The sequence below is a fragment of the Fukomys damarensis genome, unplaced genomic scaffold (assembly GCF_012274545.1).
Source record: "Fukomys damarensis isolate Sample0158 unplaced genomic scaffold, DMR_v1.0_HiC HiC_scaffold_5, whole genome shotgun sequence".
NCBI classification, from domain to species: Eukaryota; Metazoa; Chordata; class Mammalia; order Rodentia; family Bathyergidae; genus Fukomys; species Fukomys damarensis.
In genome coordinates, this window is record NW_022900917.1 from 16,133,584 (window position 1) to 16,149,741 (window position 16,158).

Genomic DNA, 16,158 nt, shown 5'->3' on the forward strand with positions numbered 1-16,158 from the left:
GTTACATGGGTTCAGAAAGAAATTAAATACAAGCTAAATGATGGATTACAAAAATATAAATGACAAACCTTAGGTTAATCAGATTGTTACTAGAATGAAGGAAGGAAGGAAAGAAGGAAGGAACTGATGTGGAGGGGAGGTAAAGAAAGGTAGAAAATCTTGTTTGTCATAAATTCAAACACTTCATACAGTGTCAATTACCTTATGACACTTTACATTAAGTACATAATGATACTTTTCTCCATTAAGACGAAAGCAAAGTGCTGCTCCCTGCCTATTTTGTGGAAGCCCTTGTCTAAAACATGGATATTAAGATATCTATTAAATGAAGTTCCCAATGATAGATACTTCTAAAATCTTTCATTTCCTGAGAGGAGATTGTGCCACAGTATCTAGACTAAGAGTCAAATTCTAAACACTACTGCACTGAAAATCAAATACAATTCCAGGAGGTGTTGTATTGATGTTATATTACTTTATTTTTTAATGGTAGAGTTCATTATTAAAGATAAATTCTTTATTACACTATGGAAAAATAAAATTACATGTTGTACACTTCATTAATAAGGTCTAAAAGTCGTGTGGTATATAAATCCATATCTATACACAGATATATACATGCATTACAAAATTGGAATAGCAGTACTGCAAGCACGTAATCACTGGACTCTGGAAAGACAAGACAGGAGGACTGCAAGCTTAAGCTCAACCTGGATAACTAGGTAACTCAGCCAGACTTTCTCAAAATAAATTTAAAAAGAATCAGGGATGTAGCTCAGTGAAAAGGCCTTTGATTCAATTCCCAGGACCAGACACACACACACACAGAGAGAATAATAGTATTCAACCTCAGTGATGCTAGAAAGACTAAAACCCTCCATTCTTCCAATTCTCAATACTAACAGGTTGACCACCTAATTGTGCTTTGCAAACCCTAGTGTTAATTGCCCTTTATGTTCCATTTACATCAGACATCAGGGGAAGCCCAAAAATCAAAGAACATTTTTCATCACCCAGACTCTCATCACCAAAGGGATGGTGGGAGATCTGAATAACTCCCATCTGGCTACATTCTTAATGTCTTTAGCAAAAGCTTCTGTACCTAAATTTCCCTCTGTTCCAGCAAGCACATTACTTGCTCTCTCCATCTAGAACCTAAAAGTTCATCATATAAAAGTCATGTCATACACTTCATGGATCCATACAAAGCACTTAGCACAGAGCAGGGAACACCTCAGGGATTTACAATTGTATTTATATATACAATTTTACTTCAAGGTCGTGGGTTGCACTTGGACTGCTTTTTTCATAATTCAATATTTTAAATCATATCTAAATTTCTGGCAAGACAGGAATACTCTAAAATATTATGTTTGCCAGTTCAAATTATAGCACAAGCTGCTAACTTCTAAATATTCAATAAATATCCTTAGAAAATCTGGGAAAAGATAGAAGAACAGATAGGAAATAATTTTAAATCAATCACAGAACAAGAATTGAATGTTATTAAGGAATATAATTTTTATATGCTCCTAAAAAATAACGAGAAAAAAAGGTTTCCTTCATTATCATAACTATTTACTGCATGTTTGCTCAACATCACCAATGGTGTTGTACTGCTAATGCAAAAATGAACAAGACAGATATGATCTATGACATACATTTTAGAGGAGAACAAGAGGTTGTGGAGAAAAACGTGGTAAATTTTCTAAAAAGATGAACGATGCTAAGGTAAGGAAACCTGGGCAAGTGGCACAGACCTATTTTAAATGATTTAACGGGGAAAATTTCTTTTTTCTTTTTATTCATTAATTTTACTGGTACATTGCAGGTATACAATATGCTGACATTCATTATTACAGATTTGTACCTTTACATAATATATCTTGGTTCTTATTTTCCCCATTCCCCTGCCCTCCCTCCAACCCCTACTGCCTACCTATTTACAAAAATTTTGTTTCCATTCTTTCCTTTTCTCATATTAATTCCTTTACCTCCTTTCCTTTACCCTACCAATCTCACTTCCCCTTCACCTTTGGACCTTTTCTTTCTACTTCACATTATCTATTATACATTTTGACCCTTATTTACAGTTTCAATTTTCACTCCAGAGAAACTATTTGGTATTTGCATGTGTCTCCTATTTATTTCACTTAAGAGTATCACCTCAATGTGCATCCATTTAGCTATGGATATCTCTAGTTTCTCATTCTTTATGACTGAGTAGTACTCCATTTTATCTTTTAAAAATACACTTTATTTATCCACTCTTCATTTGATTGGCAATTGGGCTGTTTCCAAGTTTTAACTATTACAAACTGTGCTGCTATGAACATGGGTGAACATATATTACTGTGATATTATTCGTTTAATTCTTTTGGGAAGATACCCAGCAGGAGAATAGCTGGGTCAAATGGGACCTCTAATCCTAGTTTTTGAGGCATCTCCATACTGATGGGAAAGTTTCTTTACTGAAAGGGTGACACAAAACTGAGGGCTGGACTATGGGAAGTGCATAGCTTAGAAAAGAACAATAGAAACAGTATAATCAAATATGTAGAAAATACTGTGCAAGAAAAATCACAGTGAGGAAACCAAAGAGGATCAGGGTAAGGAAAATTTACAGGAAAAAAAATGGAACAACATGACAGAGATTAGACTAGGGCTAAATTTCTAAGCCTTGATAAGGAATTTAGATTTCATTTTAAATGCACTACGAAACAACTTGTATGCTTTAGGCAAGAATGGCAGGGTCTAATTTGAATTTTTCAATAAAATCAGTCTTGTTACCATCCACACAATGAAATGCGGTAACTGAGACCAGAGGATAAAACAAAGAATGAGAGCAGTGAGGCAGATAAGGAATCACTTAGATAATTCTACACAAAAAATAATATGGCTATGCCTAGGGTCTGAGTATTCAAAAAACCAAAATGATTCAAGATACTACTTGGAGGTAGATTGGATAGGAATGGGAGAAACTGGTCAGGGTAAGGATCTGGGACCACAGACTTAAACATAAAGCAGTACAGTAAATGGTGGTGCAGAAGAGATATGCAGTTGCATGTATCTAAAAAGACAGAAGGATCAAGACATGTGAGATGAGTAGCTAGCCTATAAGATCTACTTGGAAAAAGAAATGGAAGAGACAATTTAAAAGTCAGAAAAAGAAGACTGGAAAAAGAAGTCAGATGAGTAAGTACAAAAGAGAAGGAAGCACATCAGTATGAAATAAATATTATGTAGACATGCATTAGTAAACTGAGGCAACTTACAGATAATTATAATTCAAAGCAGAAAAGTAATAAAATTACATTTCAAGAGCTGTTAGATAAAAAAAACTTCACTATGCTTCAAGTGTACAGCTTTCCTTTAAAATTCAAAAATCAAAAAACAATCTTTAAATTCTGAAGAGTATTTTATCATTTTAAGGAATTTTATATGGAGGATGCTATAAAACACAGAAGTGCAACAGACACGTATGATATGTAAAGCAGAAAAGTAATAAAATTACATTTCAAGAGCTGTTAGATAAAAAAAACTTCACTATGCTTCAAGTGTACAGCTTTCCTTTAAAATTCAAAAATCAAAAAACAATCTTTAAATTCTGAAGAGTATTTTATCATTTTAAGGAATTTTATATGGAGGATGCTATAAAACACAGAAGTGCAACAGACACGTATGATATGTATATAGGGAAGAATATGGTCAGATACTAGGTTTTTGGTCCCTAGTCTATGGACTAAAGTTTAGATGTTATTTAATGCTTTGAGCAACTTTCCATAGAACTGCAATAATGCCTACAACTTTTCATCAAAATACAAACTGCATTCAATACTATCATTCTTGAAAGCCCCTTGGGAAATAATGGCTTTTGGATTCTGCAAGTCAGCGTGACATGGCATGCAAAATTGCATCTCGCGCTGAGCCAACCAGGAAAATACATGTCATCACTATGTGACATTCAGAAACTTCATCTGGAAACTATAATCTTGTTCTAACTGCTAAAAGAGGGTGAAAAGACTGCATACAAAACAATTTGGTTGAATTTTTGCTGAACTCTTGCCAATTCATATAAAAGCTAGAATAACATACTTATTTCCAAAGAACTGTATAATTTTAAAACTTGCAATATGCTTATTAACACCAAAATATATTCTAAAGGCACTATATAACTAATTAAACTACAATTTAAATCACATGTTATAAGTCAAATTAACATATTATTTGAGGAAAATTTCTTTATAATGAAAGATAGAGTTCAAAAATTAATAAGTGGTACAAAGCATAACTGAACTATTCAGAACTATCTACAACAAAAACTTTTCTTGGGGGCTGAGATTTGGCTTAGTGGTCCTGCCACCTGCCTTGCAAGTGCAAGGGCCCAAATGTGATCCCTGGTATCAAAAAAAAATTTTTTCTTAGTTCCTTTTTCCTAACAAATAGACTCTAGGTTAAAAATAAAACAAAAGGTCTGAAGTTATAGATCAGTACAGTAGCAGAGTGCTAACTAATTTGTGCAACATCCTAGGTTCAATCTCTATCACTACAAAGAAAAGAAACTTATGAAATCTGCAATCTATCTAAAACATCTTATGTCTGCTAGATTCTTTTCCCTTGATCTCTAGTGCTTGTATCCAATGTTTTCACAATCCGTTTATCTTCTTCCAGTTAAAACAGGAATATGTGAATGATTTAATCCAAGCATTATATAATCATGTTTTGACTGTGTTGTAATTGTAAATGAAAAATTAGTAGATACAAACTGGAATAGATGATTAACGCTCAGAAATTATCTTTATGGGCATCTTTCTGCTACCCTTTCATTTTCTACCATTCCATCTCATGTTCCTAAATATCGGTGCCCTACCTGCTTTGACAGTACACCAATAAGAGTATCTAGCCTTGTGGGCCACTGTGAGTGTCCCATGTGTGAGTACATGAGTCAAGCAAACTCTCCCTAAGTACATTTTTAATAGACAATGAAAAAAATGTATTTCACTTTAATCAAAGAAACTCAAGTATGTGAGTTCAGAGGAACCACAGCCATGTACATTTCTGTTCAGCAGAGAAACCTAAGTCAATGTGAACAAAGTCCTGAGAGTGAAGTTTCTGGTACCAAGTCAATCCAAAGATAAGATTCATTTTTGCCTTTTCTGACCACTTTGGGTATGTGAATAAAAAACTAGTGCTCTACTTCCTTGAACACAATTTATGTCTTTTATAATTGGAAAGTCCTTTCTAATTTAAAAATGTTTTATTTCCTAGTAAAGAAATCACCTATCAATTAGGGGACAAACTAGGCAATATGTTACTAGTTGTACAGGTCCTGCCCTGGCAACATCATTTATCCAGACTGCACAGATCTGCAGAATGCTTTAAATTTATTTCCATCCTTTACTTCCTCAAGAAGTATCCAAACTCTTGGCCTTCTGAGTTCACTTGGCTCTACGTCCTTCCATTTACACGCACTGATCATTATCCTGAGTCTACAGATGTGTAGATATTATTAACATTTTTACTCTTCTGATACATTCTTTACCCAAGATTTCCTGTACTACTTCAGCCAATAGTCTTCTCAGTTTAAACTGTGTGATGTACTGCACAATCATCAAAACATTGTGAGGCTGAGAAAATAAGACTGTTAGTATTAGGTAAAATGGCCAGGGAACCTGGCATTAGTTGCTACAAATGAATTGGAACTTAGAAGAAGGGAGGGCCTATGTACATAACTCTTTCAAGAAATTTCATTATATAGAAAGATTGCAAATATGAAATATATAAAATCGTATAGTTCTTTAATATTCCAGAGAATTAGCTATTTGAGACAGATAACAATAAATATCATTATAGATCAATATATTTATTTTTATCTCCACAAAGAAGTTATTTATGTGGGACAAGTATTATTTTTCATAAGAGAATGTAAGAGATCGGGGAATATATATAATTTTCTCAAGGCAGACCTTTATTTTTCCCATACAGGGGTAATTGCTTCTATAAAAAAGAAATATGACTTTATACATTACCTTCTAATTTTCTGTCAGTTTAATATGAATTCCAAGTTTGAAATTCATTTAAATTTTTAAAAACTCATTTTAATCACAAATATATCTTTTAAGATGGTTTTAAGGAGACTTCCTATTTTTGCTAATAATATTCCCAAGGCATTGATATATTTTGAATCTCTAATGTTGAAGAACAAATTTCTCATTTTTACACTGATAAAAATTATATTTAGTTCTGAACCAAAATTTCATGGAAAAAATTATTAATACAATTCCATTCCTGGAGTAATGAACTTAAAATATTACCTTATTTTTCTGAACTAATTCCAACAAATCAGGATAATTTGTATTTAGACAACGTTTTTATGGATTAGGTTCCTAAAGGATTTCCACAGATTTTTAGATGATTACTTGTGTTTGATATGTCAGGCATAGTACAGATGCTTGTAGCCCTAGACTTGAATTCCTTAATACTTTGATTTTTCTTTTAATTCATGCGACCAGCGTCTTCCAAGAGTATATAAACAAAAGTGGGGCATGGATAATTTTTAAAGAGCGAAGAAAGACTCTTTTCTTTCTCTTTACCCATTTCTGCTACTGAAATTCAGACTGGATTAAATGTTGAAGGAGTCATAATAAATTGAAAGGGAAATTGCAGGAAAAGGGGAAAAAAATGAGAACCAAGACTTGTCATGTAAAGATACAAGATCCTAATGATGCATGTAACTGTACTGTATACCTAAAATGTACCAATAAACTCAATGAGAAAACAAAATTGAAAGGCAAGCCTGGCAATGGAAGCCACCTACAATAGAATAAAAACTATATAATCTTAGAGGACTGTAACATCTTTGGAGTATCTACTGGAGCTTCTAACACAAAAGACAAAGTATAATCTTTTTTAAATCACTCATACTTGGACTTTTCTGAATTATTGAGCCACAACTTTACTCAATCCTAAATAATACAACTATATTATTAAATTCTTGGTTAGAATTAAAATACTTTATTTTTGATTGAGGGCAGAAAAAATTTAAAATAGTCTATCTAATAACAAAAGTTAATTCTCAAAAATCCTACAAAAGTTGAAAGAAGTGGAGGAGAGAGATAAGTGTAAAGCATCATTTTTTATAATATAAAAAATACTTTGTAAGATTTAATTTTTTTATATTTAATTCACTTTTAGAAACAGGCATAAGGGATAATTATATATGCCTGAATTTTTTTTTATCTTTGGTAGAAACATCAATAATTCTGGAATATATTTAAGGAAATATCAAAGGAAAAAAATAAACTGAACAGTAATATTCATTTTTAGTTCTCATCTAGGATCTTAACTGTGCAGTGATACTAGTTAAAGAAAGGACCATCCGTGCTCCACTACAGACGGAAGGTAGGTATTTCACAGGAGAACCTATCTTGTTAACTCTAAGGAAAATTCTTCACTATCTTAATGCTCCAGGAATAGACTTCAAATTTAGAAGTCCATGGTAAAAAAAAAAAAAAGATATGCTATTAAATTGGCTAGTTTTATGTTAGGTATTACAGAGAAAATAGCAGGTGAATAAAGTGGCAAATAACGTGTTATTTAAAGTTGGCCATGTCATTAATAAAAATAGGATTACAGGCATGGTAGTACATTCCTAGGGAGGGTGGGGCAGGAGGATGAAGAGTGTATCATTTCTCACTCTAGTCCTACTAGTTAATTTCCCTCTGGTGATAGTTTCCTGCATCTTTTAATCTCCTGATTTGAGAAGTGATATATAAACATTTAGGGTCAAAATTTTTAATTATTATCATTATGGGGCATACTGGATTGTAAAGTTTCCATTTCTATGATAGACATTTTTATAATTTTCCAACTTCAGCTATATAATATTTCAAAACATAGAGTGTGATAGTTAACTGTGGTGTCGATTTGAGTAAGAAACTACCCAGCTGACTGTAGGATGTGTTGAATGATGGACTAACTGAAGAGGGAAGACTCACCCTAAGTGTAGCCTGGATGGAATAAAAGAGGCTTGCAGTCTAGATAGAATTAAAAGGGGAAAAAGAGGGAAGTCTCGTTTCTGTTTCCTTGGAGGAGCTCCATTCTCTCTCTTTTTTTTTTTTTTAACTGAGTTTATTGGTACATTTTAGGTATACAGTACAGTTACATTCATTACTGGGATCTTGTACCTTTACATGACAGGTTTTGGTTGTCATTTTTTCCCCTTGTCCCTACCCTCCCTTCACCCCCTCCTCCTCTCATTTAAAAACACTTTAATTCCATTTTTTCATTTTCTCACATTTTTTTCTTTTCCCTTGTTCCCCTTCCTCTACCCTTCCCACTTTCCCTACACCTTTAGCCCTTTTCTTCCTATTTCACATTGTTAATTGTCCCATTAGGCTCTTGAGTACTGCCTTGGGATGTCCGTCTCCAGGTTTCTACAGCAGACTCTTAACTTTCCAGTGCAGACTCTTCAGCGTTTCCGTGACTCTTTGGCTTCTGAGCTCCAGGTATTTGATTTCTGACTGTATCTTTTAGATCTCCAGCATGCTCTTGTGCATTATTTCACACCAGACTCTGAAGGCCACCACTGTCAGTCTAATATATATATATATATATATATATATATATATAAAATGTTCCTCTAATGAACACAGACTCATATACATGTCATAGGTTTTAGGGGTTCCTTGGTTCAATGGATATATAAACAGATACTTTAGAAGAGTATTTAGGATAATATATTATTTTTGTGTGGAATACACTGTTATTTGGCCTTCTCCTGTTCTACGTGATATCACTGAAATAATTTGGTTCTGTTGTCAACTCATTCCCAGCATCAAGTACACGTTCCTTATGCAGCCAGCTACTTAACACGGTTAACTGAGATTTGAAGAGGAAAATAAAATCTTGCTGAAAATCAAAAAGCAAAATCAAAGCCAGTGCAGGATCAGCAAATCTTGCTTTTCATGAGCCAAGAATATTATATAACTGTTTCAGGGATGAATTTATGGTTAACATTGGACTGTATGTTAAAAATATATCATTAAAAGCTTTTAATAAAAATTTAAGCATTAAAGCTGAGAACAATGGTAGACCCCTGTAGTCCCAGCTGTGTGGGAGGCCGAGGCACGAGGACTGCTTGAGTCCAAGAGCTTGAGAGTTTAGGGCCAGCCTAAACAATATAGTGAGACTCTGTGCCTTTTGAAGGGGGAGTGGGATTCTGGCATAAAAGTAAGACTAACGTTTTCATACTGAAAAAACTAGTTTAAAAATTAAAATTGGCATTTCATAACAAGATGAATAAAAACACCACTGAATCACAAATTTAAAATCATTAAGATGGTAAAAAATTTTTTTAAAAAAGCCAATATTTGGTATTGCAGAGAAAATAGTATATGAATAAATTGGCACACATACATGTGCAGATATGCAAAGGACTATAAACAGTTTAGCAAGTTCATTACATTGTGTGATAAAATATATATAATAATTAAAACTCTAATTAAAATAATGACATTTGGATGCAGTCATCAAATTCAAAGAAATCACAAAATATATTCATCTTAAAACAGATTATATATTTTAATCAAAACTAAAAGAGAAACTTTTGAAACTCAATTCTAAGAAGAGAAAATGTTTAGCAGAGAATATTCTCAAGAAAATATAGAAAACTACCCCAAGTTCCTAAGAGAAGTATAGACAGTGGGCACTCAAAGGGGGAAAAGAAATGTCATTAACATTTTATAATACACATAGAATATAATTATATAACTCACAAAGAATAAATGCTATGCCCAGGGCTTTTTTTACCTTCTATAAATCTTCATGGTCCTCAAGCAGGGTAAGCATAAGCATTAATCTGATAGCTGTTAACCTTTTTTGCCAACTTAAGCAAAAATCTGACCTGTATTTGCTGAAAAACTAATGTTCTCACTGACAAGGAGAATACTTCTAGGAAATCTGAAGGATATAAAGATGGGGAAACACTAAAGATACAAAAGGTGATTATTCTCAACTCTGAGGCAAAAAAAAAAAAACCACAGTTCACAAGGAAATAAAATTAATGTATGTTTCCATAGTGTATAAAAATTATTAATAATAAATTATGTTTCTAGCTTTTTCCACCATGTGGCACTAAGGATTAAACCAAGGGCCTTCATGTTGAGCTACACTTCAGAAATTTTAATAGTCATTATTTTGAGACAGGTTCTCATTATGTTGCCACATTGCTGGGCTTGAATTTACAGTCTATGCATCCTAGTCTCCCAGAGTTCTGGAACTACAGGCATATGCCACCATGCCTAGATTGTTTCTAGCTTTTCTTATTTAGTTCTCTCACTAAAAAATTAATAGTGATCTCTATAGAAAACAGAGAAAAATAAAAGCAAAATAATTCTCAGATAACTGATATCATATGACTAATGAATTTACACATAAAATTTTTCTACACAAGCTGCATTTCAAAATTTGTGATCACGTTTCCTTCATAGTTGTATATCAAGTATTATCATTTTCAAGGATTTTATATGGCTATTAATCATCTTACTAACAATTACTTTAGGTGAATTGTATGACTTAAAGAACAAAGCTAAATGTTAAGGCAAGAAACCAGAATATATAGTTTGTTTGTTTGTAGTACTGAGAACTGAATCCCAGGACTAGCAAATGACAAGCAAGATTTAGCACTAAGATGCTTCACTGAATGTTTTTGTTTTGAGACAGGGCCTGGACTAACTTGTCTAGGCTGGCCTCGAACTTATGATTCTCCTGTCCCTGCTTTCCAAGTATTGGGATTATAGGTGTGTACCTTCACTGACTACCACCTCTTAATAAATAAATGCTCACTCATAAAAGTAAATTTATTCTATTTGCATATAAACCTGTGGTATGTAATGGTACATGCCTATCATCCTAGTTCCTCAGGAATCTAAGGCAGGAAGACTGAAAGACCAAGGCTAGCCAGGGTAATTTAGTGAGACCCCAAACTCAAAATAAAAAAATAAAAAGGCTGAGGTTGTAGTTTAGTGGTAGAGCATGTACTTAGCATGCTCCAGGCCTTGGATTTAAACCGACAGTATGAAGGAAGGAGGTGATATTCACAATTCTTTATGTAAATTGACAGCTTAAAAGAAATTAAAACTTGAAAAAACTCGGCCCAAGCTTCTTGAAGACATAATTTTATAATCAAAACTCTATATAAATTATAGACCATGGGAAATAAGGTATAATCTTACATTTAAAACTTAATTCAAATTACGTATTATCAGGCTGGGGATTTAGCTCAGTGGTTCTGCTGCCTGCCTCGCAGGCACAAGGTCCACAGTTCGATCCCCAGTCCCAAAAAAACAAACAAATAAACAATTTACATATTATTTATGACATAACAGTAATTATATATTTTTGATTATTATAAAATAAATTATCAAGAGAATAAGGAGATTAAAGATATTATCAGGTAAAAGTCTAACGATTCCATACAGTATACAGAAGGTGTTATTTTAGGAAAATAAAGAGCACAAACATATATAAAAAATTCCTCAAAAATTATTTCAGCATTTTTTAAATTGTTGTAGAGCAAGAAAGTGACACTAATTTTTCCTTAAATTACACGATTTGATCTTTTTTGTGTACATAATCATACTTTAAATTCTAGAAGTATAGAGGTTGTGTCTTATTCTTCTGACCTTAATTGCACTTAAAACTGAATCTTGACCATAATTACTCAAAGGTGGTATCAATTTTTTGAATATTTAAATCTATCAATATGGATGAAAATATATGAATTATACAAAAAAAACTAAACATTTAAGGAAAGATATAAAATTACCTAAAGAAATGTGGCTCATCATAAAACTTAAAATTTAAAAAGAAAAACCACCATTTAGAGTGAAATCATAAAATGCTTTTATTATACAACATGTAATCATTTTACTGAAAAACACTTATGTTTAACATTTGCATCAATAATCTGAGAATGTGAGAGAAAGAAGAATAAAGAAGATTGAGATGTACTATAATGTGGTTTTCAAGAATTTACTTAAGGAAGGAACAATATTATTGGGAGGCAGTAGTCCATGAGTCTCTTATTCCCAACTTTGTTTTAAGGATATCTGCATAGAGAATAGTCATCTGCCCTCTGAGAAAAAGGCAAGTTTGTTTTGAGTTTTAAAAAATAAAGGTCTTCCACTGGATAAAAAGGCAGGCAAGCTTTCTATGTATTGTAGAATTTCTTTAAACTTTCGGTCCTCCCAAGTAATACAATCCACTCTATTAAGATACCTCTGGCCCTCTTCATACCACCCTGTGGGAACTAGGCTAAGGACATGAACCTCCCCCACAAAAAAAGGTAGTGCTCTGATTACTCTGTGGTTTTACCTAATAAAGTGCTGTGTTCTCCATTCCTGGAGCCTCATTTCTGTAGGCAGTGTCTGTGAAATGGTTCAGGCTAACTTGTTAGTTCAGAAATGCAACCACAGATTCTTTACTGTTTTTTGACACATACCTGTTAGTGTTTTTGTCTTTACAGGGCTGCTAGCATATTCAGAGGCCTGATAGGACTGTTGTTTTGCCAATGGTGCACTTCCAACAGAGAGCTCATCCTCTTTCCTTTTGCTAATTGGCGTAACAAGAGGAACAGGTATCATAGGCTGGTGAGAAAGCCAAAATTGAAAAAAAAATTACTGCCTTTTTAAAGTAATGAAGGTTAAATATGGCATCATTAAGGTCAGTCCCTTACAAGTTGGGGCTGAGTGTTTATTACTTTAAATTCTCCCCTCCCTCCCTTCTGTCAGCCCTTCCTTCCTTGCTTGCTTGCTTCTTCCTTCCTTCACTTCTCCAGCTGTCTTTCACATACAATTACTCATTATGGTCAGAGGATATGTTCCATGACTCCCAGTGGATGCCCAACACTACAGATAGTGCTAAACCTTATATACGCAGTCAGCCCTCCACATCCATGAGTTCTGCGTCTATGGATTCAATCAAATGTGAACCCCTGAGTTTGGATGGAATATCTAAACAACTTATATCTTGTCATTATTTCCAAAATAAGAGTATAACAATGATTTATATAGCATTTACATCCCATTAGCTATTGTATAAGTAATGTAGAGAAGATTTAAAATATATGGTAGGATATGCATAGGTTATGTGCAAATATTATGCCATTTATATAAAGAACTTACGCATATACAGACTTTTATGTCTGAAGAGGGTTCCTGGAGACAATGCCCTATGTACAGTAAAGGACAACTACAGTGCTTTTCATACTGATACTACTGTTTTACATACTGATAATACTGTTTATTTGATAAATTAGGCGTTATGAGAAATTAACAATAACAAATAATAAAACAATAATATAGTGTAATAAAAATTCTTTACAGATTAATGAATTATTTATTGCTGAAATTTTCCATTTAGTATTTTCAGGTGATTTTTGACAATTCTACATGGAAATCAAGACAACCTGAGAATATTCAGGTAACATATAATAAGTCAAGATAATATGGAAAGGGTAAAATCAAAAGTAAAATCTCCTTTGAAAATTATTAGCCCATGAAAAAGAGAGAGAATGTTATCATTATAAAATGGCATTTGTAGGAAGACACTGTACAACCACAAATTGTATGTTAAGGTGGACAATCCCTTTTTTTGTGTGTAGAAATGCAGAGAAATTGCTCTATTTTGTTTGACAGAATGATAACCATAGCATATCTAGAAAGCAGAGAAAAAATATCTATGCTTAGAAAAAGCTGGAAAACATTATGATCCTATATCAGATGAGTGCTGAGCTGGACAACAAGCAGCTGTTTCATCTTTATTCACTGAAATAAAGTCTGATGTTACTGCTGATGAATCCCGATACAATCTTGTCAGATCTTTGGCAAAAAAAAAAAAAAAAAAAAAAAAAGGTATTTGAAATTTGTGATAGGATCAAAGATCAGTGTTGAAGTGGGTGGAAAATAATCATCAAAAGTTGGGTTTTATCCACAACTGAGAAGGAAATTATAGCTTGGGAAACAACAGATAACTGTGACACAGCTGTGGTAGAGGGTGTATGTGGTAGGGGATAGTTGTGCGGCAGTATAGTAAAATGCTATTTTCAACACCACAACAATCAAAGTTTTACAAATAATGTAAATAGGAAAATTAAGGGAAATGGCAAATTATCTTGCAAGTTGTTAAATGGGCTGAGCAAATGGATTAAAACATCTGAAAATGAGAAAATAAAAATTATTTAAATGTAAAAATGCATAATACTATATTAACTATGAATAACAGTATGCTGAACATTTAAAATGCCTGCTTTCATACTGAGAATTTAGTAAAAATGACAATAATTATAACACATACAACAGAAATAGCTCTTAAGACCAAGAAATGCTCAGCACATCTTAAGTTTTTATCATTTACATCTCATTTTTCCATAAAAAAATCACTGTCAAAGAAAATATACAGTTGCAACATATATCTCCATATTTAAAATTTCATAGCACTTCCTGAAAAAAAATTTTTAAATAAAAACAGTAATCTCCTCACCTATAAAATTAAAGGAAGTGGAGATGTTTACTGAAAAGCTTCTTAAATTCCAATGGTTAGTGACTTTACATTCTCTTAAATTTCTCTCTACCATTTACATATTTGGAATATAACTAAGCACTCTAAGAAACTACAGTCAAGCTCAGGATTGAAATTAATATAAATTAACAAAAGAAAAATTATGTGCTCTCAATGTGATACCAAATTTGAGCACAATAGCTAAAAGACTAATAAAAACCATCATACTGATAAAGCCCGACAACAAAACAAAAAATTCTTTACTTGTAGTTGCTGAAATGGAGTGTGTTTTCACATAAGTAAAAATACACCAAAATCAATCAAGCATCCTGAACATGAGCAAGGCTCTTCTATGCCTTGTCCACAGCTATATTTAAAATACCTATAATAGTGCCTAACAGACATCAATAATAATGTTGAATGACTGCTGATATAGGTATTGCGTATCAGGCAGCAAGTGTTACTGGAGATGCTAGACCAGTGATTCCCTCCACTATTCTGGAAATATGGCTTCTCCATTCAATATATAAAGAGTAAGCAATATTTACTTTTTTACCTTTTTTAGGGGGAGGGGGTACCAGGGATCGAACTCAGGTCCTTGCACTTGCAAGGCAGGAGGTAGAATCACTGAGCTACATCCCCAGCCCCAGCAATATTTACTTTTAATAATTCTTATGACTTACTTTTAAATCTAAAATGTCCTCCAAAAACCACTTTTTGTGAAAGTTTGGTCACCAGATGACTGGATTATGAAATTTATCCATGGATTAATCCTAATAGATTGATAACTGGATGACATCAGTGGGAGGAAATGGGAAAATCGGAGGTGGGTCCAAGTTGAAGGGTTGGGTCATGGCTCTGGTCCTTCCTCTCTGACTCCCTGTCTCTCTGACTTGTACTTGCCATAAATTGAGCCATGACCTTTCCATTATGATGTTCTCAATCACTTCAAGGCCCAAAGCAATGGAAGCAGCCAACCATGGACTGAAATCAAAGTAAATCTTTCCTCCTCTAAATTAATATTCTCAGGTATTTGGTCACAGTGATGAAAAGCTGGCTAATACAGTAACTTTCTTTAATCTGCTTACATTCTTTATCCTTCCAGTACTGGAGATTCCTTAATTTTCAGCTGTAATATATCCCAGATCTATCCTATCCTTCCCCCATCAATGTGCCATGATCACAAAATACTTCAAGCTTCTCATACCTTGGCTTCCAATAAAAATGCCTTTTTAAAATTTCTTAATTTAATACAGTATAAAAGTATACAGAATTTTAGAGTAAAAGAGTATCTATACTCCTACTACAGCTGTAATGACTGATAGTAACTTATTATCATACATGCTTTTTTAAGAGAATAAAATATTACAGATAAAGACAAAATTTCTTTCCGAATTCTAACCTCTTGTCTTTTCCTTCCAGATTCAATCACTATTCCGATATTTGCAAAAGCCCTTAAAATTAATATTGCATGCCAATTGTGACCCTCAATCAGGTTTATCAATTCCACTAACTTAAGAGCAGATCAGCAAAACAAGCATCTGAGTGTGTCTGCTGGGGTACTTCCCAAGAAGACTGGTATGCAAGCCAGCAATCAAG

General features: G+C 33.2%; 1 protein-coding gene across 4 annotated transcripts in view; it reads right to left on the reverse strand.

Moving 5' to 3' along the window:
• Positions 1-16,158, reverse strand: part of Vps13b (vacuolar protein sorting 13 homolog B) — a 675,222-nt gene that overhangs the window by 418,386 nt on the left and 240,678 nt on the right. For all 4 annotated transcript variants that reach the window (XM_033759979.1, XM_010619560.3, XM_010619559.3 and 1 more), the window contains exon 21: positions 12,503-12,647. In XM_033759979.1, the coding sequence (XP_033615870.1) occupies positions 12,503-12,647 (145 nt within the window). The remainder of the gene's footprint in view (positions 1-12,502; positions 12,648-16,158) is intronic.